Source organism: Protopterus annectens, chromosome 2.part2, assembly GCF_019279795.1.
Source record: "Protopterus annectens isolate FY-2018-M chromosome 2.part2, PAN1.0, whole genome shotgun sequence".
Lineage (NCBI taxonomy): Eukaryota > Metazoa > Chordata > Ceratodontiformes > Protopteridae > Protopterus > Protopterus annectens.
Genome location: NC_056730.1, coordinates 391,908,032 through 391,935,070, shown reverse-complemented (window position 1 = coordinate 391,935,070; position 27,039 = coordinate 391,908,032). Strand labels below are relative to the sequence as shown.

General features: G+C 40.1%; 1 protein-coding gene across 1 annotated transcript in view; it reads left to right on the top strand.

The window, feature by feature from the left end:
* The window catches only part of LOC122795642, a 2,207,893-nt gene that overhangs the window by 1,244,377 nt on the left and 936,477 nt on the right, over nucleotides 1–27,039 (top strand). Inside the window, exon 7 of the mRNA XM_044063913.1 lies at nucleotides 10,306–10,428. Within this exon, the coding sequence (XP_043919848.1) occupies nucleotides 10,306–10,428 (123 nt within the window). The remainder of the gene's footprint in view (nucleotides 1–10,305; nucleotides 10,429–27,039) is intronic.

Sequence of the window (27,039 nt, the reverse complement as noted above, 5' to 3'; positions counted from 1 at the left end):
TTAAGCCAAGTTATACATCTCCCTGTCTTCATTCCAGAAGCTAAAATTGAGGAGAAAGGGTATTTCATACCTTAGATGTCCACAGACAACTCGAGTACTATCTTGACAGAGCAAACTCTTTCAGATCTTCTAATCCATTGTTCATTTCTTGTGAAGGTAAGAAAAATGGATAATGTGTGTCAAAACAGACTGTTTCAAAATGGTAGTCTCATGCTATTATTTTTTTCTTATACCCACCAAAGGAAAACAATTCCAGGCAGGGCCAAGGTTCACTCCACCACAGCCTTGGATTCATCGATTGCTTTTTAGAAAGGGTTGAATGCAAAGAAGTATTTTAGAAGCAGCAACTTGGTCCTCTGTGCATATTTTTACAAAGCACTATAAACTAGTCTCCTTCTCCAAGTTTAGGATAGGCTTTGCTAGGCCATTTTCCAGGGCCTCTGACCCTCCTCCTACTCAGTTTAAGCTGTGATAATCTACCATTATATCTAAGGCAAGTGCAGCAGTGGTCAATATGATGAACATAGTGCAGTTGTATAAGTAAACTTACCATAACAGTAAATATTCTAATGATCAGTGCTGCATTAGCCACTTCCTCCCTCACTTAATCCATATTTTTTGTATATTTTTATGCCAGGGTGTAGATGTGCTATTATTATACTCCTAGCGTTGTCCTCTTAGGGCTTGCCTCCCCTTCTTTGTTGGCATGATTGCTGAGATAGGCTTGGCACTCAGTCTTGACTAGTGATCCTGACTATTGACCCTCAAAGTGAATGGAAACTTTTACCCAGGTCTTATTTAATGCCTGTATGGCTTTGAAGCCTCCTTTGGGTGTGTCTCTGTCCCTGCTCCTCCTTGGACATCTTCCCCTCAAAAGAGAGTTAGGAACCAGGATTCATCTGATGAGGTTTTTCTCGGATGAGGATTCCTTGGCCTATTCCACAGATATTCCTTCCCCTTTAGAGCATACATCACCTGAAGAGGAATCTACTAGTCCAGAATCTCCTGTAGAGGAGATTACTTTTGGAGATATAATTGCTAAGATGAGGGAGTATTTCAAGTGGGATTGCTCCCAAGTTTCTGATGTGCAAGAGATATTATGAGCTTCTACAAATGGAATCTCATTCCCCCCTTTTGCTGTTATTCCAGTGTTGCCTGCTTTACTGGATGCTTTTTCTTCAGGTTCTAAGCTTCTGGAGTCTCAGATCCCTGCTCCTAAGAAGCCTCACTGTTTTTACAGGGTACCTGAAGACTGCAGATTTCTTTACAAGTGTCCATCTGCTGACCCTTCATTGGTTCCGTGGCATCAGATAAGCCTTCTAAATTACTCTCGACCACTAAACTTCTTCCCTCAGATAAGGAAAGCAGGACTATGGAAAGACTGGGAGAGAAGGTCTATACTTCTGCCACCCTTGCCTTTCATGCTATTAATAACCAAACTCACATGACTAGGTATGTTTTGGCTGTCCTTTCTCAGGCCACGCAAGCTATTATTGACCTTCCAGATTCTCAGGAGAAAATTTCAGCCTTGTCTTTGTTAGGGGCTTCCTCTCAGGTAGCTTGCCATTCTATGAAGTACAGCTATCATGCAGCATAAGCTTCATCTAGGGCTGCTGCTTCAGGATCTGTATTGAGGAGGTATTCCTAGCTAAAGCTTCAACCTTTGCCAGATGACATAAAAGCTAAGTTGATGGATGCTCCCCTGGATAACAATGGTTTGTTTGGTACTGCTGTTGCTGATGTGTTTAAAACCTTGCAAAAGAAAGGCAAAGAGTTAAAGGATTTGAAGCATTTTTAGTTTCACCTGTGCCAAAGTTCCAAAGGAATTATCCTTATAAACCAGCATTTGTTTGTAGACATGCTTGTCTTCCTCCCAAAAGTAAGAAAACTGGTAGGAGGGCTCCTCCACCTAAGATTTCTCAGGCTTCTCCTAGTCAGAAGCAGACCTCTCCTTACAAACCAGGTAGTATATGACTATCAAATTCCTCACAGCCTCATTCCTCTTTCCCTTCATCTTTCTCTGTCTCTTCAAGTTTGGACAAACATAACTGAGGACTCTTGATTTCTTTCCATAATTCAGCAAAGGTATTCCATGGTTTGGAAATCCCTTCCTCCCTTCATTGGCATTCCTCAGCCACCTCAGGAACAGTTACCTTTCTTCCCAGAGGTACTTCAAGATCTGTTAATTCAGGGAACTACTCAAGAGAGTCTACAGGATCAAAACGGAAAAGGGTTCTGTTCAAGGCTGTTTCTGGTGCCCAGAAAGGAAGGTCTTTGGAGACCCATTCTGGATCTTTTACATCTGAATACCTTTCTGAAAATACCTTCCTTTCACATGTTGTCTTTTCAGACCTTGTTTCTTTTAATTCTTCCTCAGGCTTTCCCTAGCTTCTCTGGATATCAAGGATGATTACCTTCACATACCTATTCATCCACTTTTCAGGAAATTTTTAGATTTCTTCGTTGCTTCCTGGTATTTTCAGTTCTCTGCTTTGCCCATTGGCCTCTCTACTGCCCCAAGGATGTTCACCAAATGCCTAGCTCCTGTAATTTGTTTTCTGCAGGCTTCAAGTCATCCAAGTATTTCCTTACCGGGATGATCTCCTCTTTCAAGCATCTTCTCCAGAGTCATTATGGCAAAATCTTCACTTTGCCATTACTGTTTTGCAAAGTCTGGGGTTCACAATAAACTTCAAAAAGTCCTCTCTATCCCCTTCTCAAGATAATGTTTACCTAGGGTGCAGGATTCAGACAGTGACTTTGCTGGCATCCATGCCTCTCTGCCTCCACCAAAGGTCTTGACTCTCATTTCCTTCTTTCAAACACTTCTTCCTCTGACCTCCATCACAGTCAGAGAGTTTCTGAGACTGCTGGGTTTTATGGCATCCACTGTTCCCATGTTACCTCTAGCCAAACTCCATATGAGGACTTTTCAGTGGTTTCTAAAATTAGTCTGGCAACAACATGCGCATCCATCCCCTAGAATTTTAAATTCCCCTTCTTCCTTAGCTAAAGAGGGAGCTTCATTGGTGGATTCAACAGTTCTGTCTGAACCCAGGCGTTTCCTTCCATCCACCTCTTCCATCTCAAGAACTGTTCACAGATGCCTCAGAGGTAAGTTGGGAGCAGCCAGTGTTGCAGTACTCAATTCCTCCCTCCTACCCCCTGGTATTTTTGTGTCTTCTGGATGTACTGTGTTTCCTCTTTCTTTTTCTTAGGCTGGTGTTCCAACTGGGGCATTCATTTCTGAGGATGGTACGTCTAGACATTGCTTTATGCCCTGCATACACAAGGAGCATACGTGCAATGTATGGCATACCTTAGGTAGTAAAAGGCTTTGTTATACTGGCTGGATGTTGGGACACCCTTGGCAGGGAATTTCCTTATGTTAAGAATATTGCAACAGTGACGAGAAGGACATCTATCATTATGGTAAGATTTGACACAACTATACTTTATACATTACAGGAGACAAAAGTGTCCCTTGTTTGGGGTCACCTGGCAGCTCTTTTTTGAAACTGACTTGCGCTTAGTCACACAGTTTGCAGATGACAAGTGGGAGTCAGTTTGCAGTCATGGATGAACTTGGTTAGCCATAGTCCTCTTGTGTTTGCCTGTACTTCTGAGAAGTATATGCCGAACAGTAGGGGTCCCAGGACTGAGCCTTGTGGGACACCACTTGTGACTGGTTTAGAGTCGGACCTGGAGCCTGCTATTCTTACCGCATGAGTTCTGTCTGTAAGCCAGTTGGCAACCCATCTTGTGACATAGGGGTTTATGTTCAGGCTGGTAAGTTTTTCTATAATACCTGAGTGAGAAATGGTGTCAAACGCCTTGGCGAGGTCAAGGTAGGCTGTGTGAACCACCTTTCCCTCATCTATGGCCTTGGTGACTATCTCAATGAAGTCACCCAGGTTTAGTAGGCATGATCTGCCCTTAAGAAAGCCGAACGGGGTTGGGTCAAGTGTTTGGAGGTTCCCAATGTCTTTGTTAATGAGTTCCATGATGATGCGCTCCATAGCCTTGCAGACAAGGCTAGTCAGGCTTATGGGGCGATAGTTACCAGGGTCAGTTGTGGCCCCTCCTTTGTGGAGCGGAATAACCATTGCTGTGTGCCATTCTATGGGCACATAGCCATGGGGAGGCTGAGGTTGAACAGCGTATTTAGGTGGGGGGTTAGTTCTTTCTGTAGTTCATGCAAGACGCATCCTGGGACACCATCTGGCCCCACTGACTCTGTGTTTTTGGCTTTTGAAAGGGCTGTTTTCACCTGTGCGCCTGTGATTTCTGGGACACTACACTTTTACGGTATTATTGTGGGCCCTTTTGGAGGTGAGAGGGGTGTGAAGTTTGCACTGAATCTATCTGCCAGGATGTTGGCAATATCAGTAGTTTCCGTATATTTTGTGCTATTTTGCACTACCTCAGTGCATATCTGTGAGTTGCCACTTAGATCCTTGACATAGCTAAAGAAGGTTTTGTGGTTATCTTTCGAATCCTTGGCTATTTTTCTTTCGAAGTTAGCCTTGGATGATTTTATGAGAGACCTTAGTTTCTTACTGCTACTGATCAGGGATGTCTTTCCTTCTTGGGATTTGCTTTTTTTCTGAACTAGTTTCCTCCTTTTATTGTATAACATGTTTATGGCAGGGGTCCACCAGACTGGTTTCCTTCACTTAGGGGAGTGAGTCTTGGTTTTGCTAGGGATGGCACAATCCATGCATCCTTGTAGGTACTCATAGAGTGCATTTGTAAAGGATTCTGCATCTTGGCCAGCGTTATCCTTTAGCGTGGGGGCTGTGAAACTTACCACCTCTGTCTTAAGTAAGGTGAAGTTTGCTTTAGAAAAGTTTTTCACTGTGGTTTCCTTGGTTGGGGGTGGTGGTGGGGTGTGGACATCCAGAGTGATTAGTTTATGGTCTGATCTAACCAGTGACAGGTTGACCTCTGGTGTGGAACACCTGTCGCACCTCTGGTAGGGGAGTTTACCAGCTGATCCAGGGCATTTGAGTTGATAAATTCCAGGAAGTGCTGAGTCTGGGAGTTTGTACTCAAGTAGTTTTCCCAGTTAATGGTAGGGTAATTGAAATCACCCAATATCAGGGTGTTCGGTAGGACCTTCATGTTTTCCAGTGTCTCCAGAAAGGCAGAGTAGTGGTCCTGGGTTATGGAGGGTGATCTGTAGCATGCCACAATTTGCATTTCAGATTTGCCCGATGTTAGTTGCACATGGATGATTTCAGAGGTCTCATGCTGCACCCCTAACTTGGAGGTGTAGGTATCCTTAATGAATATGGATACACACCCTCCTTTTGTGTTTCGGTCTGTGTTCTGTGCCCGAAATGTGTGGTATGAATTGTAGCCCGGTAGTGCTGGAGTGCTTTCTGGAGCCTTGAATAAAGTTTCAGTTACTGTACAGATGTCGACGTTCTCCATACTGAGGAGTGCTTTGAGTGCATGCATTTTGAGATTTAAGTGCTGTAAAACATTTGCACTGGATTACTTCACTAACCATTTAACAAACACATTTTAATTGGTTGTAAGGTGGTTTAGCAAGCCTGTTAGAGGAAATGTAGCTCTGATGAAAAATATTCCATTCACTGTATTGCATGTACTTTTTTGCATATTGAGTAAAGCCTTTCTCATGTCCTATAATAATCTTAGGGGTTGCTGTACCTCAGAGGTAATGGAAGATGCTTCTTTACAGTTACCTTACAAAATTAAGTATGAATTGATCAGTTAGCTAAGAAATGCAAGTCATGGAAACTGTTTGTGGCCAGATGTTCTGTTTTCATTAAAATGAATTTTAGAATAAGTCAGTATTTCTACTGCTTCCTGTTTCTGAAATACAGGAGAAAACTTTTTCCTTTCAGCTGCTGAAATAGTTCACTGAAGTACAACCCGCTCTGTAATGAACATTTTGTTTTCATTCTGGTCAGAACACTCTCAAAGCTGTGTTGATCTTCATGTAGTACCATTCTCACGGATTATTCGGAGATACTAGCTACACTATAGTTAGAGTCGGATCCAGCAGTAGGTGACAAAAAAAAAAATATATATATATATATATATATATATATATATATATATATATATATCTGTGTGTGTGTGTGTGTGTGTGTATATATATATATATATATATATATATATATATATATGTATGTAATATTATTAAAAACTCACTCCGTTTCTATTTCTTTTACAAGCAGATTATGATCCAATGGTTCACACTTTTGTGCATAATATTCTGCTTGGCTTGGCTTCTTCCAATGTAGGCAGAGGTTTTTACTTTGGTATACAAAGCACCACTAAGCAGGTGCATTGGTCTGCCTCCCCCTCCTCAGTCTTGATAATAGTTTAAAGTATACATTGAAATTCAGTACAACTTATTTGTTAGATGCTGCACGATTTAAGAACATACTCACTAAGAACTGGTGTTTACTAACTGAAGATGTTTCAGTCAGAATGAGGTTGTCTGATGGCCCTATTATAACATTCAGATGTGGCCTCAATCTGAAGAATTTATTAGAAAACAGTAATGTTTATCACAGTGCCAGATGTGGTATGTTCATATGTGGGTGCTGTAGAAGTTACCATCTTATAAAGGTGTCGAATAGGTTCTGTATTTCTGACACCATTTATTATCTGAAAGGCAGATTTAATTGTGAAAGTGTTGGGGTTGTCTATATTGCCTTATGCAATTCTGTGCTGCATTTTATATTGGCAAGACTGAGAAACACCTTAAGGAGAGAATTTATGAACACCAATACAGTACTGGCAGGCGTAATGGTTATTGAGCAGGTAATAAAAAGCAAGAGAGGTGGCCCATGGCAATTAATTTTAGAAAGTATAAAATTGTATTGGCAGTTGAAGCTTAATTCTTCTGCCTATCCAGGTCTTAATGAGTGTTGCTCTTTGAAGTGCATTTTAAAGTTAAAAGCACTTCCAAGATGAATAAGTTTTGTTTGGGATGCATTATTTTATAATTGGTGTACATAAACTATTTTTGTTTAATATGATTTGCTACAGTATAGCTTCATTTATAGTAGTATTGTATAAACAATGTATTTTTATTCATATTTATTTTTTACAAGTATGGGACTGTTCATGATGTCATTCATTGCTGATGTCATTTCCTTTTGGAATATTTTAAATTGAACATGCAACTGTTGCCCTGTGTCTGAAGAAGTTGGATTATTTGTTCAACGAAAGCGCTCATATAAACTTTTTGGAGATCACCACTGGCCTTGTGTGTTCTTTCATCAGTTTATTGGTTTTGCTTTTTCTATTCAGATGTAACATTTCTAACAGAGCTGGGTCAGACATGGCTTTGTAAGTCAAGCAGAGATCACCTCTTAGTAGACGATATGAGACAGAGAATAGCTGGAGTTTTTTGAGTCTGCCATGTAGGACATGTGTTTAAGGCCTAGGATCCTCTTCATGAGATACTTTTGTGGCCTGTCCAGCTGTTGCATGTGTCTAGTGAGGTACATGCCAAATGGGCATTATACTCGATCATTGGCCTAATTAGGGAAGAGTAGAGAGAGAAGATGACCTCTTTCTTCCTGGATGCAAAACCCTTGGTAATAAGATGTGCCACATAGAATGAGTTTTTGATCACAGTGGCAATGTAGTGATCAAAGGAGAAGTTGCTGTCAGCCTGTGTCCCCAGATCTCTTATAATGCCTTCAGTGTTCAGTGGGCTCCCATCAATGTGGTAATTAGTGGGAACTGAGTTTTTCCCAAAGGGGATGATGCATTTTTTGGCATTAAGCTTAAGGCCATGGTTTCAACACCAGTCATTGGTCTCAGTGAGGCCTTTCTGTAGAATGTCTACATCACTTGGGTAGTTCTCAAATTAAATATAAAAAAGTAGCATAGTTCATTTTAGTAAACAAAACAGTTTTACTTAATATAGGAGAAGCACCCCTCCAATCAGACACTGCTGTAAGGAATCTGGATATTCTTGCTGATAAGTCCTTAGCATTTGAGCACCATGTTTCCAAAGTAGTTCGGAAAGCCTTTTATCTAGCCCATCTAATTTCCAAAGGCATCCCCACTAGATCCAAAGAAATAATAGTCCCCCTTTACTCATATCTTACCAGACCCATTATTGAATGTAGTGCACCTTTTGGCATGTATTTATCTAAACATATCACACAACTTGAGGGACTATAAGTAAAGAAAAGCCCAAAAAAGATTTAATGAGCAATTTTACAAAGGCATGACTGACAGAAGGTTTAAAGATAGGATATGTCAGCATCAATCAGATATTAGAAGAGAAACAAAAAAGAAATGGAATGGACCCATAAACTGTAGCACCTGTTATTTACAACAATTGAGCACTTTTGTCTATGGTATGCAAGACTTCTTCAGAATAACTTGCAAACATTTTCCGAACCTTTTAATAAACCCATCCTAAAACCACATGACCAGGCTAATTAAATAATTTAAAAACATTTTGACCATTAATGGCTGATATTTTGCGGAAAAATTTTACAGCAAGATAATAAGGGAAGTTAAATATCTGGAGTTATTTTTTTGTACACATTTATCTATGTCTTTTGCATTTTCTTTAAAGTTTCCTTGTGTGCCAAACATGTTATACTGAATTTGCACTATTTTCTTTAGTATTTAAATATAATTTATTTGTCTTTTTAAGTTGTTTTGGTTGGTATTTATTAAAGTGTATTTATGTTATCTGAGGAGAGGGTAACTATTATTTGTACTGTTGGGTAACACGCTGTGGGGCACAGACCTTCAACACTGCTTTGGCTGGCTACCAGTGAAAGAGATATTAATTGACAAAATAAGAGCAGTCAAATTCTGAAAGTTTATGACTTTCTTCAGTGGTAGCAGTACTTCCAAGTCTGGAAGAAAGCAGTGGGGAATTGGGTTGTGTGCTTATGTGTGAAAGGCACTTACCATGGATAGAGGGTCTCTCAAAGACATTTGTTTACAGCCAGAGTGGTATAACTCTTAAAGTGAACAGTGTGCAGTCTAATTTCGGTGTGGAGGTTAGAGGATCATAGTCAAGATCACAGTGCACCTTCCTTCTATGCTATTGGCATAGGCTGTACTATAAAAACAAGTTATTGAAACAGACATCTTTTCATGTTCTTGCAGTCACTTCACCTTTTGTAGAAACCATGGTGCCACCTCATCCTTTGCCATGGATGGCAGCGGTACCACCAGTCCTTTGCATTTGGTGGAGGGGTGACAGCATCCCGTTCACATTTGGTGGCAACAGTACCACTAGTTCTTCATAGAGTTTATCATGTATCAGATATGTGAGCACTCAACATATCAGCTGTTCTCTGATAGGGCCATTTGCAGTGGGAGCAATATCTTTAGCATTACCCTTCCAATTATGGACACTACAGCTACTGCTTCATGGCAGTAAGGATTTATAATATTGTAACTTTCTAACATCAGTGTTTTCTTGAATGTTACATAGTGTTTAAGTGGGTGCAGGAATTGTGATTCTGGGTATATATTTGCCATTAATGTCTGTCTAAGGATGCCATACCTATTCTCGCAGTTAGCAAAGAGGATTAAGGCTGTAAGCTGTTAGTGAGCTACTTCCTGAGGTGCAGGGTTTAATTCCTTCAGATTTCATTTGCCTCGTATGTGACCACGAACAAGTAGTTTCAACAGTGCTTTGGGGACAATTGGAAAATAAGCTACCCATGAATATGAGTCTGTTCCTATGTGAGAGCATGCAACCCAACTGCAAGAATCTTAAAGAAAAGCAGTAAGAGAGGATGCAAGAAGGATGTAACAACTGTTCCATGTAATGCAAAAGCCCTTCCTGAAGATCAGATGGCATAGTAAATACTGGCATGTACACATTAGTTGTTTTTGGTAACTGCTGCTAGAACCCTAGCCTGTAATCTCTAATGACTGCTCAGAATTCCAGAATTTCCATTTCTTGTCCAGTGCTTATTAGAATGATATTTGGAATGCCATTATTAAATCATAAACACACATGTAAACTGAATATTAATTGTAAATTTTGGACATACAGTTTTTGTGAGAGCAGATTTTTTGTAGAACTCCTTGTTAAGATAAACAAAGCTGCAGCCTTTAAAATCTGATAAGTGACTCTCAGTCTTGGCATCTGTAATGTAGAGCATATGTGGAAGTTATAAGAATTATTACAGACCGATGTTTCATTGCCATCATTTTCTTGCTTTGGGTTGCTTTTGCCTAGTCTGATTTATTTATTGTTAACTGACATGGCAGTAATGGTATCAATATTAATGTCTGTTTTATGTAATGCCTTTTTTGATATTTCTATTGCAGGCATCAGAAAGTGAAAAACTTGCTTTGCCTTGGTTGATGTCAGGAAGAAAGTTGACGAAACACCCTTTGACCCTACTAGATCTTTGCTGTGGGAAGAAGGACAACTTAAACCTGCAATATATAGTAAGTGAAGATGAGGAAACCTCTGTTGTATTGCTGTTACCTTTTAACCCTTCTGCTACTGTACTGCTGTTATCTTTCAACAGTGGTCTAGATTATAACACTATATTTGTCTTAAAATGTGAATATCTAAATTAAGTGGAGCAGAGCTACTTAGTTTCTTCATGCTTGTACTTAAATTTTTTATGTTATTCACTGTCAAGAATTCCTTAATTGTAAGCTACAAATGGCACAGACGGCACAGTAGTAGCATTGTCGCCTCACAGCAAAAGGTTTTCTGGTTTGATTTTTGGCTAGAGTGCCTTCTGTGCAGAGTCTTCATGTCCTCCTTGTGTTCGTGTGGGTTTTCTCTGGGTGCTCCAGTTTCCTCTCACGTTACAAAGACATGCATCTGGAGCATTTCTCCCCGGGCTTTTGCTGAAACTTGGTGGTGTTCCAAGTCGGAATTTCACTGTAAACATACGATAAATAAAAAAATCTTAAATTGAAAAAAGGATTCAAAATGTTCTCTGAAGCTTTATTGAACGCTGTGTCTAATTACAAAATAATACTTCGTGTGTGCTTTGACTGCTTCTGTGCCTCAGCTTGTAAGTGAAGTGGTTGATAGAATGTCAGTGCACATGGTACTGGTTCAGATCTCCTCAGGGTTTTATGTTTACTGTGTCAGGGCTAACTACTTAGTGATGTAAACATTGGTTTTAGATGATTTGGTCGCATTAACAACTTCCAAAGCTAAAATAAACTTTGGGGTATGATGATTATTGTCTGAACTGAGGAAAAATGCAACTTTGTTATTCTTCTCTTATATCAAGAGGTGTATAACAAAATTTCTAAGCACAGCTTTCACAGCTTTTATGCTGCAGTCTCATGCTATTTAAGAGCTTATAAAGCTGCTAGTGCACCCTAGGTACAGTAAGCTTGTGTGTCAATTCACCAGAAACATTGTTATAATTACTGCAGGCTATGTACAAGGATCCAATGACAGAAATATGAACAGTGTTTGGACTCACAGAAGGGTTCCCAGTGGTAGTGACTATACACCAGGATTTAGCTCTGAGCTCACAGCTGTTCTTTCTGGTGATGGACTACATTATCAAACAAGTCAGAGGACACAGATCAAGAAAGCTACTTTATGCAGACATTGTGGTATCACAGTCAGACTCTGAACAAGAACTTTAACAAATGATAGGGGTAGGCACACAGGGTGAAACAGAGTACAGATGGCAGTTGTTATGGAAGCAAATGGGGGAAATCAGAAGAAGCTAATAGCCTCAAATATCTGGGAGGGGAGGTAGAGGAAAAGAGAAGTCTAAATGATGAGATGACAGCTAGACTCAGAGGGGATTCAGCCAACTAGCACAGAGTATCAGGAGTAGTCTGTGACAGAAGAATTCCAAAAAAGCTAAAAAGCTAAGTGTACAAAACAGTGGTGTGACCAGTAGTACCGTATGGTACAGAAACCTGGGCAGTAAAGGCAGAGCAGCTGAAGAAGCAAGAGGTGATGGGAATAAAATGCCTGAAATTTGTGGTTGGAAGCACACTGTGGGACAGACGAAGATATGAGAGCAGAAGCCCAAGTAGCTTCAGTTGCTGAGAAGGTCAAAGAGAAAGAAAATTACAGTAGTTCAGCCACATGTATAGGAAATCAGAAGACAATCTGTTGAAGAAGATTTGGTATACACAGGAGGGAAGGCAGGAGGAAACAAGAGTGTCCTGCAAAGAGGTGGATGTTTTGTGAAGAAAGACCTGCGTGACTCATGACTGTTGAAGAAGGTAGCATAGTAGCACTGAATTGATAAAGATGACATTTGACACAATACCCTGACTATTGTAGAAAAATGGGACAAAGGGGGTTGAAGATTATAATGATGATGAAAGGTCAACAACAGCAGCTCAAGACAGCAGACTACATACAAGTTGTCTTACAAAGTCCATTGAAAAAGAAATTCTATGTTGGAAAGGAATGTGACAAAAGAAGCGAAACTAGAGGGTGTATATAAATATCTGGGCAGTCATACAGCAGGAAGAAATAAGAGTAAAGTTTAGGAAATTGTATTCTAGAAGGCTGAAACTAGTACTGAAAACTGCTCTGGCATATCTTAATGAAGTTCAGGCTGTATATCTTGCCCTCCTTTACCTGACAGCTTGAGTGTGATCCACTGACCATAAAAAAATGTTGGATGAGATGTTTAGGAAAACTGTTCTTTCCCTATCAAATGATATAAAAAATACATGCCTTGATTTATTTAGCCCTTGGTCTAAAGGAGGCATAGACTTCCTTGTAATTAACTACAGGTTTATATGAGTGATTGTGGGACTGCATCCATTTTTTGGCATCATCACATAAAAAACACAGTGAAAGTTCTAAAGCAGGAAAAAAAACAAGTCTAAGATGGCATCTTTGTTAAGGTTAGCAAAAAAGTGATAAAAAGAAAAACATGACCAGAAAAAAAAAACTGGAAAGCCCACAATTATAGTGGGAAGTCCAGAGAACTGCTGGAGGAACCACACATTAAGAGTTAACACACAAATGGCTTAGGTGAGATGAATTTAAACCAAGAGATGAAATGTTAATAATTTAAATCAAGAAGTGAAAGGTTAATAATTTAAACCAAAAGGTGAAAGGATAATGATGGCAGCTTGAGATAATGGACTAGATAGGTATGGTTCACACAATCTACAGAAAAGGTAAAATATACAGACAAATGTAAGTTTTTAATCACAGAACTAAAAACATTGGCACATCCCGTTGCAAGCTGTGGTGTGATTGTATTGAGAGTTTGTTTATTAAAAGTAAAACAGCAACGTGGTAAGGCTCATACACTGAATACTGGGTCAACATTATAATGTACCACAATCCCAGAGACATTGAAAACATGAACCACAAAAGTTTACAGAAAACGATGAAGAAATGACCACATGGGATTATCCAGTGATCAGGAAAGTTGGAAGAAGAAGGAAAGCTGCATTAGAAGAAGAGAAAAGCACAAACGTAGCATTAATTACTGAACTTGCTATGCTCACTGGCTGTAGTGTCTTATAAACTAAGTCATACATTTATAAAATGTCAAGACATGTAAGCACACAGTAAAACAATGTGGAACAAGGACACCCAGATAGTTCTAGCAGTAACAGGAGCAACTGGGCTAATAAAAACAATTTCCAAGCATGATTAAATATGCTACCAATACAGGTAACCCATATGAAGTACAAAAAGAGGCATTTCCAGGTATACCACAGGCTGAAAAGACATTCCTTGGGAAACATCAAGGATTTTGAATGAAAACAGATTTTTAATTATGCCATGACTTAGAAACTAAGCACTTGGAGAAATTAAATGTTGACAGTAGAAACTACCACCGGTATTTTTAAGTGTGTGTGTGTGTCTGTCTGTGGGTTTATTGTGGGATGGGACTGGGAGCATATGTATGTGAGTGTGTGTATGCAGTTGTGTACATGGGGTAAGAGTAGGAACCTGTACATGTGAAGTTTGGGAGGATGAGCCTGAGATCCTATAGTCCTGTAGGTAAGTGTCTGTGGAGTTGGATGGATTAGTCAGAGTGCATGTATCTGTGCTTAATTGTAAGAGAAGACTGGCAGGATACTGTGTCTAGGGAATATGGCTGGGTGTTTGTTGACCCTGAGCAAGTATGTACATTTGGGGGAGTATGACGAATACGATATAGGGAATCTCCAAACTCTGGATCCCACACAGTGTGGTTTTGTGAAGGGTAGATCATGCCTGCTCAACTTGGTCGACTTCTTTGAGTCAGTCACCAGAGCTGTGGATGAAGGCAAGGTGGTTCATACAGCCTACCTTGATCTGGCCATGGCTTTTGATACCAGTCCCCACTCAGGAATCATAGAAGATCTCACTAAGCTAGGCATCAACCCCTATATCACTAGGTGGGTTGCAAACTGGTTCACAGATAGAACCCACAATATGAAAGTAGCTGACTCCAAGTCAGACTGCTGACTAGTTACGGGTGGAGTCCCACAGGGTTTGGTCCTGGGTCCTCTCCTGTTTGGTATCTACTTCTCTGAAGTCTAGGCCAACATGAAGGGACTCTGGCTGACAAAATTTGCAGATGATTGGAAGTTAGGAGCTATTATTAACTCCCAAAGTAATGTTGACATCCTACAGAATGCCCTCACTGAGACCAATGACTTGTGTCAAAAACATGGCCTTAAGCTCAATGCCAAAAAATGTGTCGTCATCCCCTTTTTGGAAAAACCTGGTTCCCATGAATTACCACATTGATGGTAGTTCACTGAACACAGAAGGCATTGTTAGAGATCTGGGAACACAGGTTGACAGCAACCACTCTTTTGATCACCACATTGCCACTGTGGTCAGAAAGTCCTTCTATATGGCACATCTCATTACTAAGGGTTTTGCATCCAGGAAGAAAGAGGTCATTGTCTCCCTCTACTCTTCCCGTATTAGGCCAATCATTGAGTACAGTGCCCCATTTGGCATGTACCTCACTAGACACCTGCAACAACTGGAGAGGCCGCAAAAGTACCTCACAAAGAGGATCCTAGGCCTTAAACACTTGTCCTATATGGACAGACTCAAAAAACTCCAACTATTCTCTATCTCATATCACCTACTTAGAGGCAATCTCTGCTTGACTTACAAAGCCATGTCTGACCCAGCTCTGTTAGGAATGCTACATCTAAAGAAATCCCAATCCCTCAACACCACACACTCCTGAGACCTGAACCTCATTACCACAATTAATAGAACATGCTGGAGGGACAGGTTCATAACCCAGAGACTGCCCATGCTGTAGAACAGATTTCCCATACATGTCAAGCAGAGCACCTCACTGACCCTCTTCAAGAGAAATCTTGATGAGTGGATGGGAAACAGAAAATTCACCCCAGGGATAACTCCCAGGGCTCTACTCAATAGAAGCACTGGGAACTAAGTTTGGGTGGCACTATGCCAGGGTAATCCTATGGGCTAGGCTTGTAAAGGTCCAAGGGCCATTAGCCTAGTACACACCTAAGAACCTATGAATATCATGTGTGTAAGTTTGTATTGCAAAGTTTAGAAAGTTAGTGCAACTGTATACAGGCCAAATTTTGCCCATCAATACACACACTCCATATTTAAAGAGTAAACTAAAGATACCATCCATGAATCTTTGTTGTCTTAAATTCTTCCATTGATATGCAAAATTTAATACCCACTGCTAACTTATTCTACAGTTTTGGAAGAACTTGGGAATAAACGTAAACCTTAACATTGTTCTTCACTCATTTATTTTAAATGTAACATGCCTCTTCTGGAATCAGTCTTTGACTGAAGAAGATCTAAGTTCAATGGAGTCTGAAGTTCTTCATCATAAAGTACTTGGAAAGCAAGACTTAGTCTTCCTTTAAGATAGTCATAGTTAAGCAAGAACAGCTGTTTAAACTCATCAGTCCTTTTTATAAAGTATCTTTGAGCACATCCATGTGAGAGTAATTCACCTATATTTTACACACACAGGAGTGAATTGTACTTCAAGACTGGCCTAATATAAGCAAAGTAATTTAACCAGAGCAGTATGTAACTGTTCAGATATTTTTCACACTTACCCTATTATTCTCATTGTTTTACTTTTGACCATCTGAGCATTAGTTTTGAATCTAAAGGGGTTAGATATTCTGATACCCAAATCTTTGTACTCATTTTGATTAAATGCAAAATTGTCCAAGCCTATATCACCTGTGAGATTAGGTTTCTGAAATAAACAGTAACTAAATTTTTTTCGGTAGTAAAACTTAATCCATTATTCTTAAACTAGTTATGCAGATTATAAATCTTAATATCATCTGCATATTTAGTGCTGGATTAAAGGATTAATGAAAATACAAAAGTAAGAAGGGCAGGACCAAGAAGAAAGCCTTGTAGAATTCCAGTTTTCGACTTTAGCCCAATTAGAGTGGTAACCATTGTTCCTCACCCATTGAAACCTTTCACTGCACCATTTAGGGACCTACTCGACCTACTCAGTTCTGAATGAATTGATAGCCAGACATTTCATAGAGTCAGCAATCACTTTGTGTAGTGTTGTCACCTCACAGTAAGACGTTGTCGTGTTCGATTCTCAGCTAGAGCGTCTTCTGTGTGGAGACATGCGTGAATGGGCGTACCTTCGTTGAAGGTTGTGCATCAGAGCCAGCAACTCGGTATGTAAAAATCTACTGCCAATCATTAGCGGACCGGAATTCCGCTGTGGCGACCCATAACCGGGAAAAGCCGAAAGACACAACAATAATCACTTTATGTAGAATACTGTTTAAGGCCTTTGAATGATCTGGATACAGTAACCCAACACTTAGACCAAGGTCCATTGCCTTGCTAACAAATTCATAAAAGTCAAAAAAGTTTGTAAGTGAAACCAAAATGATTTGGATATCTTGTCACACCCCGTCAGTTCTTCAATGTAATAAGCCAATCACTACATTATACATGATGTACAACACACACCCCTCTTGTCCCAACCATTTAGGTCCTGTTTGCTACAGTTTAGACCACACACAGAGTGCTGCAGCACTCAGGGTTGACAGCAAATGCAGTACCTTTTTTTAAAAGCCAGTACTGCATCTAAGAGATATTGGGATTGGCTGATAACACTCCCCCAATGCTTTGCACCTAAGGCAGTTGCCCCAGTCACCCTGGCCTAGCTAAGCTACTCTGTATAGGAACCACATTAGCAAATTTCCAGTTTGCTGGTATATAAAACAGTGAGCAAGCAATGAATTATACAAAGATGTAAGTTTAAGGATGTTGTGAGTGGCATTATGAGAAGAAAAAACAGCCTGAACGTGAGTCAGGACTTGGTCTGCAGTCTCTGTTATTCTTTATAAGCAAAGCCAACTCCATACCATTAGTGATACATGGAACTGTGTGGTTTGATGTATTAACACCATAGTGAGTCTCTGAGTGATTGCTCACACGGTTATAATTGTTTGTAAATAGAAACTAAAAATATTAGCTAGTTCTAAGCTTTCCTGAAGAAGGCTACTCTCATAAAATAGGGCCAGTACATTTAGCCTTTATCTTATTATTGCTATTGACATAGGAAAATAATTTTTTGCTGCTGTTTGTTTCACACAAATTATTCTCGTATCTTGCTTTGGATAGCCTGATGGATTTTTTAACTTCTTATGAATTTTGGTATACGTTTTCATAGCAACAGATGAATTATGTTTCCTGACAGTTTAGGTTAAGACTGGGACATGTATGCCTTCATATGGATTGGTGGAGGGTGTCTGAGCCTTGGAGCTTGTAGTACCTGTGTATAATGTGTGACAAAAAATTAAGCTTCTATGTGAGGAAGGTGAGAAAGAAGCATGCATATATGTGTGTGTCTGTGTACATGGCTTTGCTACATGACTGCACAGTCTGGAAAGCCATCCATATGTAATTGTGTAAACTGCTCATGAGAATGACTTGTTAAACATGTAAATGGCTTTTTAATGTGATTCAGCACTATCCAGAATGTGTATCACTCAGAATCATGTTATTGCTGAGCAGTGCAGCTTGGTTTATTGGACCAGCTTCTTATGAATACCACTCATAGTATTTTGTGATCTTCTCCCAACTATTCACTACCTGCCATGTCTTAGTAACCTTATTTGGTCACCACAACAAGGCAGAGAGGAGATATGGGTAATCCAGCACATCATCATCTTGACAGCAGGTAAGGATTTTCCCTGTTAGCTTGCCATGGACTATTAGTACAGTACAGGACATGACACACGATAATGTTGTAACAGTTTGTGTTGTTACTGTCATGCACCCATCCCCACTGGAGATGGTGCACTTTTGGTACTGTACCCTTCCCATTGTTCATCTAGAACTGTATCCTCAGTCTTCACTGGGGTCATAGCCAGATAGGAAACAGCCCTGAGAGAAGGATAACTGATTAGAGCTGCTAAGATCGCCCCACCCAACACTAGTCTTATCACATCTGATATTGATATATGTTTGCTCTAGGGCTGTTATAGCTTGCCTTCATTTGGAAAGACAGAAATTGCACCTTTAGCATTACACAAGAGATAAATGGTAAAACTATCTAAAAACTCCTCTTTAGTGAACATGTTCACTGAGTTCTAATTCAGTTCACCATCTTGTTCCAAAATAAAAAAGTGCCTACCTTTTTGATCCACTTTGAATTGTTTGATGAGATGCTTTCCTAAAAAAGACATTCTGATTTCCGTCTATCAATGTTTTCCATTCAACTTAGTATAACAGATTCATTTTACAAGATCATATGTGGGACAGAAAATGTTTTCTGGGATTCACTAATCCATTTCCTTACTGAAATTGCACTGTTTTTTCTAAAGGAGAGAGTCCAACTTTGAATTATGTATATGATCATCCAAGTTATTTCTTTGAAATCCCTCTTTCCATGTCTAGGCCACTGAAACCCCACAGAAGGTTAAGTATTCACGAGGTACGGTTGTCAGAATGCTATTTAGCTCTCCTATAGATTAGTATCCTGCACTAATGAATTTCTGCATGCCTTATTTTTTATCCATAGTTTAGAAATAAGAAATGCAGGTCATCAGAGGTTCATTTGCAAGAATTCCCAAAGTCTGCGACAAGGCAGGGAGTATAACAGAAAGGTGGTAAACACCAAGAGAAGACGGCTAGTCTGTACCAGCTTTGATGCAAGCAAGACCAGTGAGTCTGGTAGTGAGTTTTACTGTTTCCCATCCAACATGAAGAATGTAGTCTAGAATACTTAATTTTTAATTAATTAATTTGCATTTAATATTACCATTAGGGAACATACCCCATTTCCACATTATCGTGTGACAGATTAGCATTAAATATATTTTTACATTTTTTATAGTGACACAGCCATACAATAAAATAATCAATAGATAGCATTCCATAAGTTATAGTCTTCTAGTTTTAATACCAGTATTCTCTACCATCATAACTTCAAAAAAAGAACATGACAGATTTAAACAATGAAACAATTTACAAATCCAGCATACATGTGCAACAGAATATATATTATAACTGTATTATTAAAGGCACCTGTTGGGTCTCCTCTCCATGAAGATTAAAGAGATAGGACATTGGTGAGGCCTATTTTCCCCTCAGAGCAGTGTAAAGTCTTTTGCTCTTGCATTTGTCATCCTGGCAAACAGGCTTGAGGTTAGGTCACAGACTCTGGGGAGAAATTATTGATATTTTCCTGACATAACTGGATATCCTTGACTTACATGACAGATTGCATACTCATGCAGCTATGATATTAGGGTACACCCATAAACATTTCGTGAAGAAGTAAGCAAAACATGATGGTAAGAAAAAGTGCCTCAGCAAAGCCATGTAAAGAATTATCATGGAAAGGATCAGTAATGACATAGGAAACCTCCAGACACTGAATTCAACCAAATCTGATTTCATCATGGACAGGTCATGCCTACTTAACCTTGTGGACTTCTTTAATAAGGTCAGTAAAGCAATGGATGAAGACAAAATTGTTCACACTGCTACCTCAACCTAGCCAAGGCCTTTGACACAATACACCCTTTGAGCATTGTTGATAAACTTACAGGGTTAAATGCAAACCTTTATGTCACCCAGTGGCTAGCCAGCTGGCTCACAGACAGGACCCAGGAAGTTAGAATTGGGGAGTCCACCCCTACAAAGAGGCCAGTCAAAAGCAGAGTCCCACTGGATTAGTAATGGGGACCGCTCCTTTTTGGCATTTACATCTCTGAAGTCAAGACCAATGATGGTGGCCTCTGACGGACTAAATTTATAGATAATTACTTTTGTATAAATGTAAATTTGCCTATGTTACAAGTGATAATTCAATAAATGTGTTTAAAAATAAATAAATAAATACATACATTTGCAGATGATTACAAATTAGGAGCTGTTATTGAATAGCCCACTGACACAAATATTCTCCAGGAAGGGCTGACACAGACAACCAACTGGAGCCAGAGCCATGGACTAAAACTAAATGCCAAGAAATGCATAATAGTATCCTTTGGGAAGTCATCCATCCCTGGTAACTATCATGTTGGCAACACACTCCTAAGAGTTGACCCAGTAGTCAGGGACTTAGGGGAACACATAGACAGTAATCTAACCTTTGACCATCACATGTCTACAGTAGTGAGGAAATCATTCTATTTTGTGCAACTTATAAACAAAGGTATTTCATCTGGGTCCAAGGAAGTCATTGTTTCACTATATGCTGTATTCATCAGACCTATTTGAGTACAAAGGCCCTTTTGGTATGTACCTAACCAAGAATATCCAACAATTGGAACATCCACAGAAGTTCCTCACTAAGAGAATACAGGGTTTAAGTAACATGTCCTATGCACACCAGCTCAAGGCCCTATCCCTGTATTCTGTCTCTTACAGGCTGTTGAGGGGAGATCTATGCCTGGCATACAAGGCGTTGTCAGACACTACTCTGATGGACCTCCTGTATGTCTGCAAAAAAACAGCACCAGAATTACCCATTCTAAAAACTTAAACCTTACCTATGATGCAAATACGACCTGCTGGAGAGACAGCTGTGCATCCCAGAGACTTCTCCTTCTCTGGAAGAGGCTCCTTATCCTTGTGAAGCAGAGTTCTTTCCTAACCCAGTTCAAGTGTAACTCAGACAATTAGATGGGGAACAGGAAATTTATCCCTGGTTTGACACCTATGTCTCTAATGGACACAGGCAGTCTGTAAATGTTTCATCTCCCAGGCCCCTGCTTGTAAATGTTTCATCTCCCAACCCCCTTCTTGCACTTATCAAGGGTATCAGAACTTGTCAGAGATTTGGGATGCGTGGCTAGGCTTAAAAAGGCCTTTGCGGTCATTAGCCTAGTAAACACCTATGAACCTAATGTGCATAAATGATCAACATGTTTACTCTTTCATTATTAAACACATATGCAAATGATAGCAGAGTACTCCATCATCACATTTATTCCCCACAAATGCATCTGCAAATTCTCATTTCATTTATTTGTCCAGTGAGATGTTATTTTTTAAAATGTTGCAAATAAAAAGGTATTTTTTAGTTTGACAAATATTATGTCTGACAATAAAAAGAAAAAACTATATCCTGAAATGGAAGTTTGTTCAATATACAGTTATGTATAGAATATGTAAGGTTCTTTCAGTGTGCATTTTAATGTGGTTACTGACCTCTTTTATGTGAGGAATACTTGATTTATCACTGTAGTGCTGGTTAGATTGTCCACTCAACTTGTACATTTTTGAATATTAACTAGATATCCTTGTACAAGTAAACATTAATCCCTGAAACAGTAGGAATTGTTAGGAAATAAAGCACCACCTAGAGGTGTTATGAGGCTTGACACAGGAGGGAGAAGGGCTTACAACTTCTGGAAAAGTCTACTTTTACCATATAACTCCCACTCTGGGAGGTGTTACAGTGTTTAGTAAATGACCTCCATGCTTGCCTTTTCCTAATTTTTTTATTGATGTTCATCATATTGATCACTGCTGCATTAGCAGCTTATGGATTATATCCTGCCAAAGATATAACAAGCTAGACAACTTCCAAAGCTTTAGGGCACCTCCCCCACACACGATATCCACATTTTACACATTTATCTTTGTAGAGTGTTTTCAAAGTGTCAGTAATCTCGTTTTGGGCAAGAAATCTGCTACACAATCTGGGATTCCAAGAGAAAATCCAAAAGTCTTTCTTGACTTCTTCAGAAAAGGATTGTGTTCCTGTGATGTCAGCTAGACAGTTTACTTCAAAGAGCTTTCCTTCCAGAGAAAAACATAGGAATTTATCTAGATCTATTTCTAAGGTTTTCCACTCAGACATTTGTCACTATGAGGGAATAGCTCAGGATTTTGGGTCTTGAGGCATCAGTGATTCTCATGATATCCCTGGGATGACTTTTCTAGGGCTGGGGTTTGTCAGAAGAGAAAGCTCTTGGTGAAGACAACAGATTAAATCCAGGTCTGTTCTTCTCCCTCCCTGCTCCAAAGCAGTCAGTTACCACAGATGGTTCTGACTTTGCTTGGGTAGAGTTTTAGGGGGGACAAAAGTGCAGGGCATGTGGGACACCACTGACTGACACAACCACATAAATATCAAGGAGATGCTTGCCCTGATCAAGGCACTCCATTCTCTGAACCATCTTTGGTCCTTGGGACCCCTTCAAGTGGTTACAGTCAATACCAAAGTCAATGTAGTACATCAACAAGTAAATAGGAACCAGGTCATGCCACCTTTTAAGACTCTCCAAAATGGAAACTAGGGGGTATTCCAAGATTTGATCCATCTGTGGGAAGTCCCTCAAGTAGACCTCTTTGCCTCCTCTAAGAACAATAAACTGGCAATATTCTTTTCCAGGACTCCATGCAAGAAGGCCTGGAAAGCATATGCCTTTTCTTTCCCTTTGACATGAAATTAGCACTTCTATCAGTCAATATTTCTCTCAGGAAACCTATCCTGTGAAAATCTCTAACAAAGCATTAGCTACCTTCTTTGCCTCAATGGAGGACGACAGAGCTACCATCTCAGGGTATCTAGTAGCATAATCTACTACCACCAGGATATACTTCTTCCCTGGGGACCTTGGGGTACTCAGAGACCCCACAATATTCATAGCTACCCTCTAAAATGGCTCTTCAATCACAGGAAAAGGCATCAAAGGAGCTTTGACCTTGTATCTTGCCTACCTTTTTAGCACTGCTCACAGGTCCTGCAGTACCCTGCTACATCCCTTGCAATCCCAGGTCAATAAATGTTCTGCATAATATGTCTCTTGGTATGCTTTATGCCTATATGACATGCAAAAGGAATGTTATGGGCTATGGCTAGAAGTGTCAGATGGTAGGGTCTAGGCTCTACCAACTGCTGTATTACCTCACCCTCTAGCACTCCATCAGGAGTCCACTCTCTGTACAGTAACCCTTTGTTCCAATATACAGACTCCCCCTTTCCTTAAGAATCAGGTGCCTCCCTAGCTACCTCCCTCTAGACTCTTATTGTAGTTCTGAGAGCTGAGCCTGTCTCAGCTCTGCCTTTGTGACCCTTCCCAACTCCTTTTCCACAGGAACTCTGGGATCTTCTGACAGTGGTGCCTCACTGTCAGCCTGGGTACTACCATTCAGCTCTGCCCTTGCAGTCACCCTGTCCAAGGGAACATCAGTATGTACCAGCAGCTGTGACTTATCTTCAGGCTCATTGCTACAGGGTAGCTCCCACCCTGAAATAGTCACATCACCAGTCCCAGCTTCAGGTGCGGGGTCTGTCTGGGTCTCTCCCACTTCTACCAGACCCACATGCATGTCTCCAAGCCTGACAGCATGTCACTGCATGCACACAAGGTACTGCATTATCAAAATCATTCCATATCAAGACATCTGGAGGGATATCCTCAAACGTACCTACTTGCTTGCTTCCTTTTCCACCCTTCCAGTCAAGGTGAACCCTGGAGAAAGGTATTTAGAATGGGGTTCCTTCTGTGAGTGGAGTGGACTGCCCGAGCAAGTACTGCTCCTGTTTAACCACTGTAGGCTTCACAATGGTTATGTCAGAGGCTGTGTCTCTCTTAGCAGTGGTCTATTTAAGATGGGATACAAACTCTGGTGATAGTTTGGTACCCCTTGTCTCCAGACAACTTACCACTGGCATTCTGTTATTCCCATTTGCTGTCTCCTCCACCTTTTGTTCACCACCTTGCTTCTGTGGACATCTGTATGCTACATGGCCCCACTGGTAACATTTAAAACATCTAAATCTTGATCCTGGTCATGTACCTGAACTAGTGACTTCCACTGCTACTGGTGGATTTTTGTTGGGGTGGTTTAGGCTGCCCACTATGGGTTCCATTATATCCATGTGCAGCACTGGGTATCCCCTTCTTGTGCAGTGATGCCCTGCTTTCTAAGTAGAGATCCCTTTTTCTTTCCAGCTCATCTGAAGAGTTAAATTTCTGGTCTGCCAGTCGGATTCTCATGTCCTCAGGCAAAGTGCTAAAGTCTTGTTATTTCACCAAAAGGTCTGCCAACTTTCAAAAGTGGTGACCTGACTTCCACTTACCCACCTATGAAAATAAGTGCTTAACTCAGCAATATAATCACATACACTTTCTTCTGCTTTGCGTCTCTGCTCACGAATCTTTTTTCTGTAAGCTTCAGGTGTTAACATAAAACATTCCAATAAACATTGTTTTACGTTATCATAGTTTAAACAATCAGTATCAGACAATTTAGAAATGACAATTACAGTTTTACCATGACGTAAGGAGGTCAGGAACTGTACCCAGTGCCCTTGGTCAACATTATACTATTTATATACTCTTTTAAATATATGAGTAAAACTTTCAAAATTATCATCCTCTGTAAACTGTGGAAGAAATTTACTGACTTTTATTGCTTCTGCGGTTGGGTTATTCCCTTCCCCATTACCTCCATGACCCTGACGAAGAGTCAGCATCTCCCTCTCATGTTGCCAGTGTTTCTCATTTTCTTCAGCCTCCAAACAGCACAGTCTCTCATCGTCCTCAGCCTCCAAATGCTGCAGTCTGTCTTCTGATACTAATTCCATATGTTTTGCCTGCCACAGTCTCCCCGTTGATTCTAATACCAAAAGTTTGGCCTCCAAGTCTAACTCCAGACGGATTTTTAAATTCTGTGAGGAAAAGGTAAACTGTCCTGTTTCTGAGGGCTGCACATCCTCATCACCACACTGGTTGTCTTCCTGGTTATTGGTCCATGCTGCAGCTGCATTTAAGGCTGAAATAACTTCCTTTTTAGTCAGGTTGGCATGCATCAGTCCTTTGGCCAACCGATTCCTTGTCAGCTTTTCATAATCCTGTGCTGACATCTTTGCCTGCTTTTCCTGACTAAACTAAACTAACAAAAAATAAGTAAAACTGTTGTGAAAATGAAACTCTGTATATTTACTTTGTGTCTGCTGAGAGTACACACACCTTCAGTGACAACTGCCTATAGGCTACAGATGTTCAATTAATATCCCCAAAATGACTCACCAATATGTGACATCCTCCTCTGGGCCAGTAATCTGGAAGCTTGAATCCTCACCACTGACACCGGTGAGGGATGTTCACTTAGAGAGAAAAAGACGCACAGTATTTTCAGATGCAGTTCTCTGCACCAAACACAATTTCCTTGAAGAGCACACAGGGAGCACACTGAGTCCTGGGGCTGGGTTCTTCTGTCCAGGCCCCAAATAAGACTCCACTTTTCTCTCTACAGAAACCAGTGCTCTGTGTCCCTGTTCCATGTAGCTGACACATATACTCTTTGAGATTTGATTTTCACACACACACACACACACACACACACACACACACACACACACACACACACCGAGACATACATAAACACACATCTGGGAAAGGCTGGCACCGATTTAGCAGCTATGCCCAGACTATAAGGTAGTTCCACTACCACCATCCAGTTACTCTAAGGCTGTTGCGAGGGTACCCAATTATACTGAGTGAAATTAATACCAATACCAATGGTAAAGTTGGCCAAACATCAAGGCTTTCAGGAGTGGCCATAGTGTCACCAAATAAATAGAAGTACTCTAAAAGGTTAAATTATTCTCTAAAAGACCAGCCGCAATGAAGAGTTTAAATATATGTAATAATAAATAGTAAACTGACATGAAAATACTAAATATCTATTTACAATAAACACTAAAGTTTCACTTACAGGAAATATTAAAAATAACACAGATGGAATGGTTCATACAGATACAGAAATAGTGTTGCTTAACTAATCTCACTATATTTCTCTGACTGATCTAAAGAATCACTGTCCCCTAGTTCACTTACTAGAGCAGGGCAAGATGATGTGGGTGAGTGGTCTTCCTTTGTCAGGTTTCACAAACAGACTGCTGAGACTTATATCTCATCTCATGTTAAAACATCATTTCAGTGTTGGATTACAGAATTACATTACATACATCTGGTCAGCTGACTTCTGGTTCCCAGAATCTTGCACATATGTGCCACCATACAAACACATACAGTTTTGCTAAGATGTGTTATAGCATTTGAAAGCTATAAAACCATTTCAAAAACTTCCACCCTTCCAGGGTAGCAATTAGTTCACCCCTAAGGGTAATACAGTAGCATTCCTAGTCCTAGTTTTCACAAACATTTTGTCTCTGGCTGCAGTCAGACCTGTGAGATACAATATTTATGCCCTAAACCAGGTAATTTAATTTCAGACTATTTTTCATAGTTAGCTGGACTGAAGTTACCCTCTTCTCTTCCAGTATCCTATGTTACAATATATTCATTTTAACAGTTACAATACAGTTTGACATACAGATGTATTTCTTTTCTGACCAGAAGGACCCACTGTTTGTACATTTTTTAACACAAGCAACTTTACAAATACATTTTCAACACAAGCACCTGTACAAATTATTTGATATACAAAGGACATATAATTCTTTACAAAACTCCAGCTAGCAATGCTGGCATATGTTACACATCCACTGCCCTACTTCTTCTGGCATAGCTGGCACTACCTCACATCGTCATATCCATGTTGGAATTTTGAGTCTCTCACAGATATGAGTTTTGATCATGGAGCTGTGCTTTGCTCAGTAG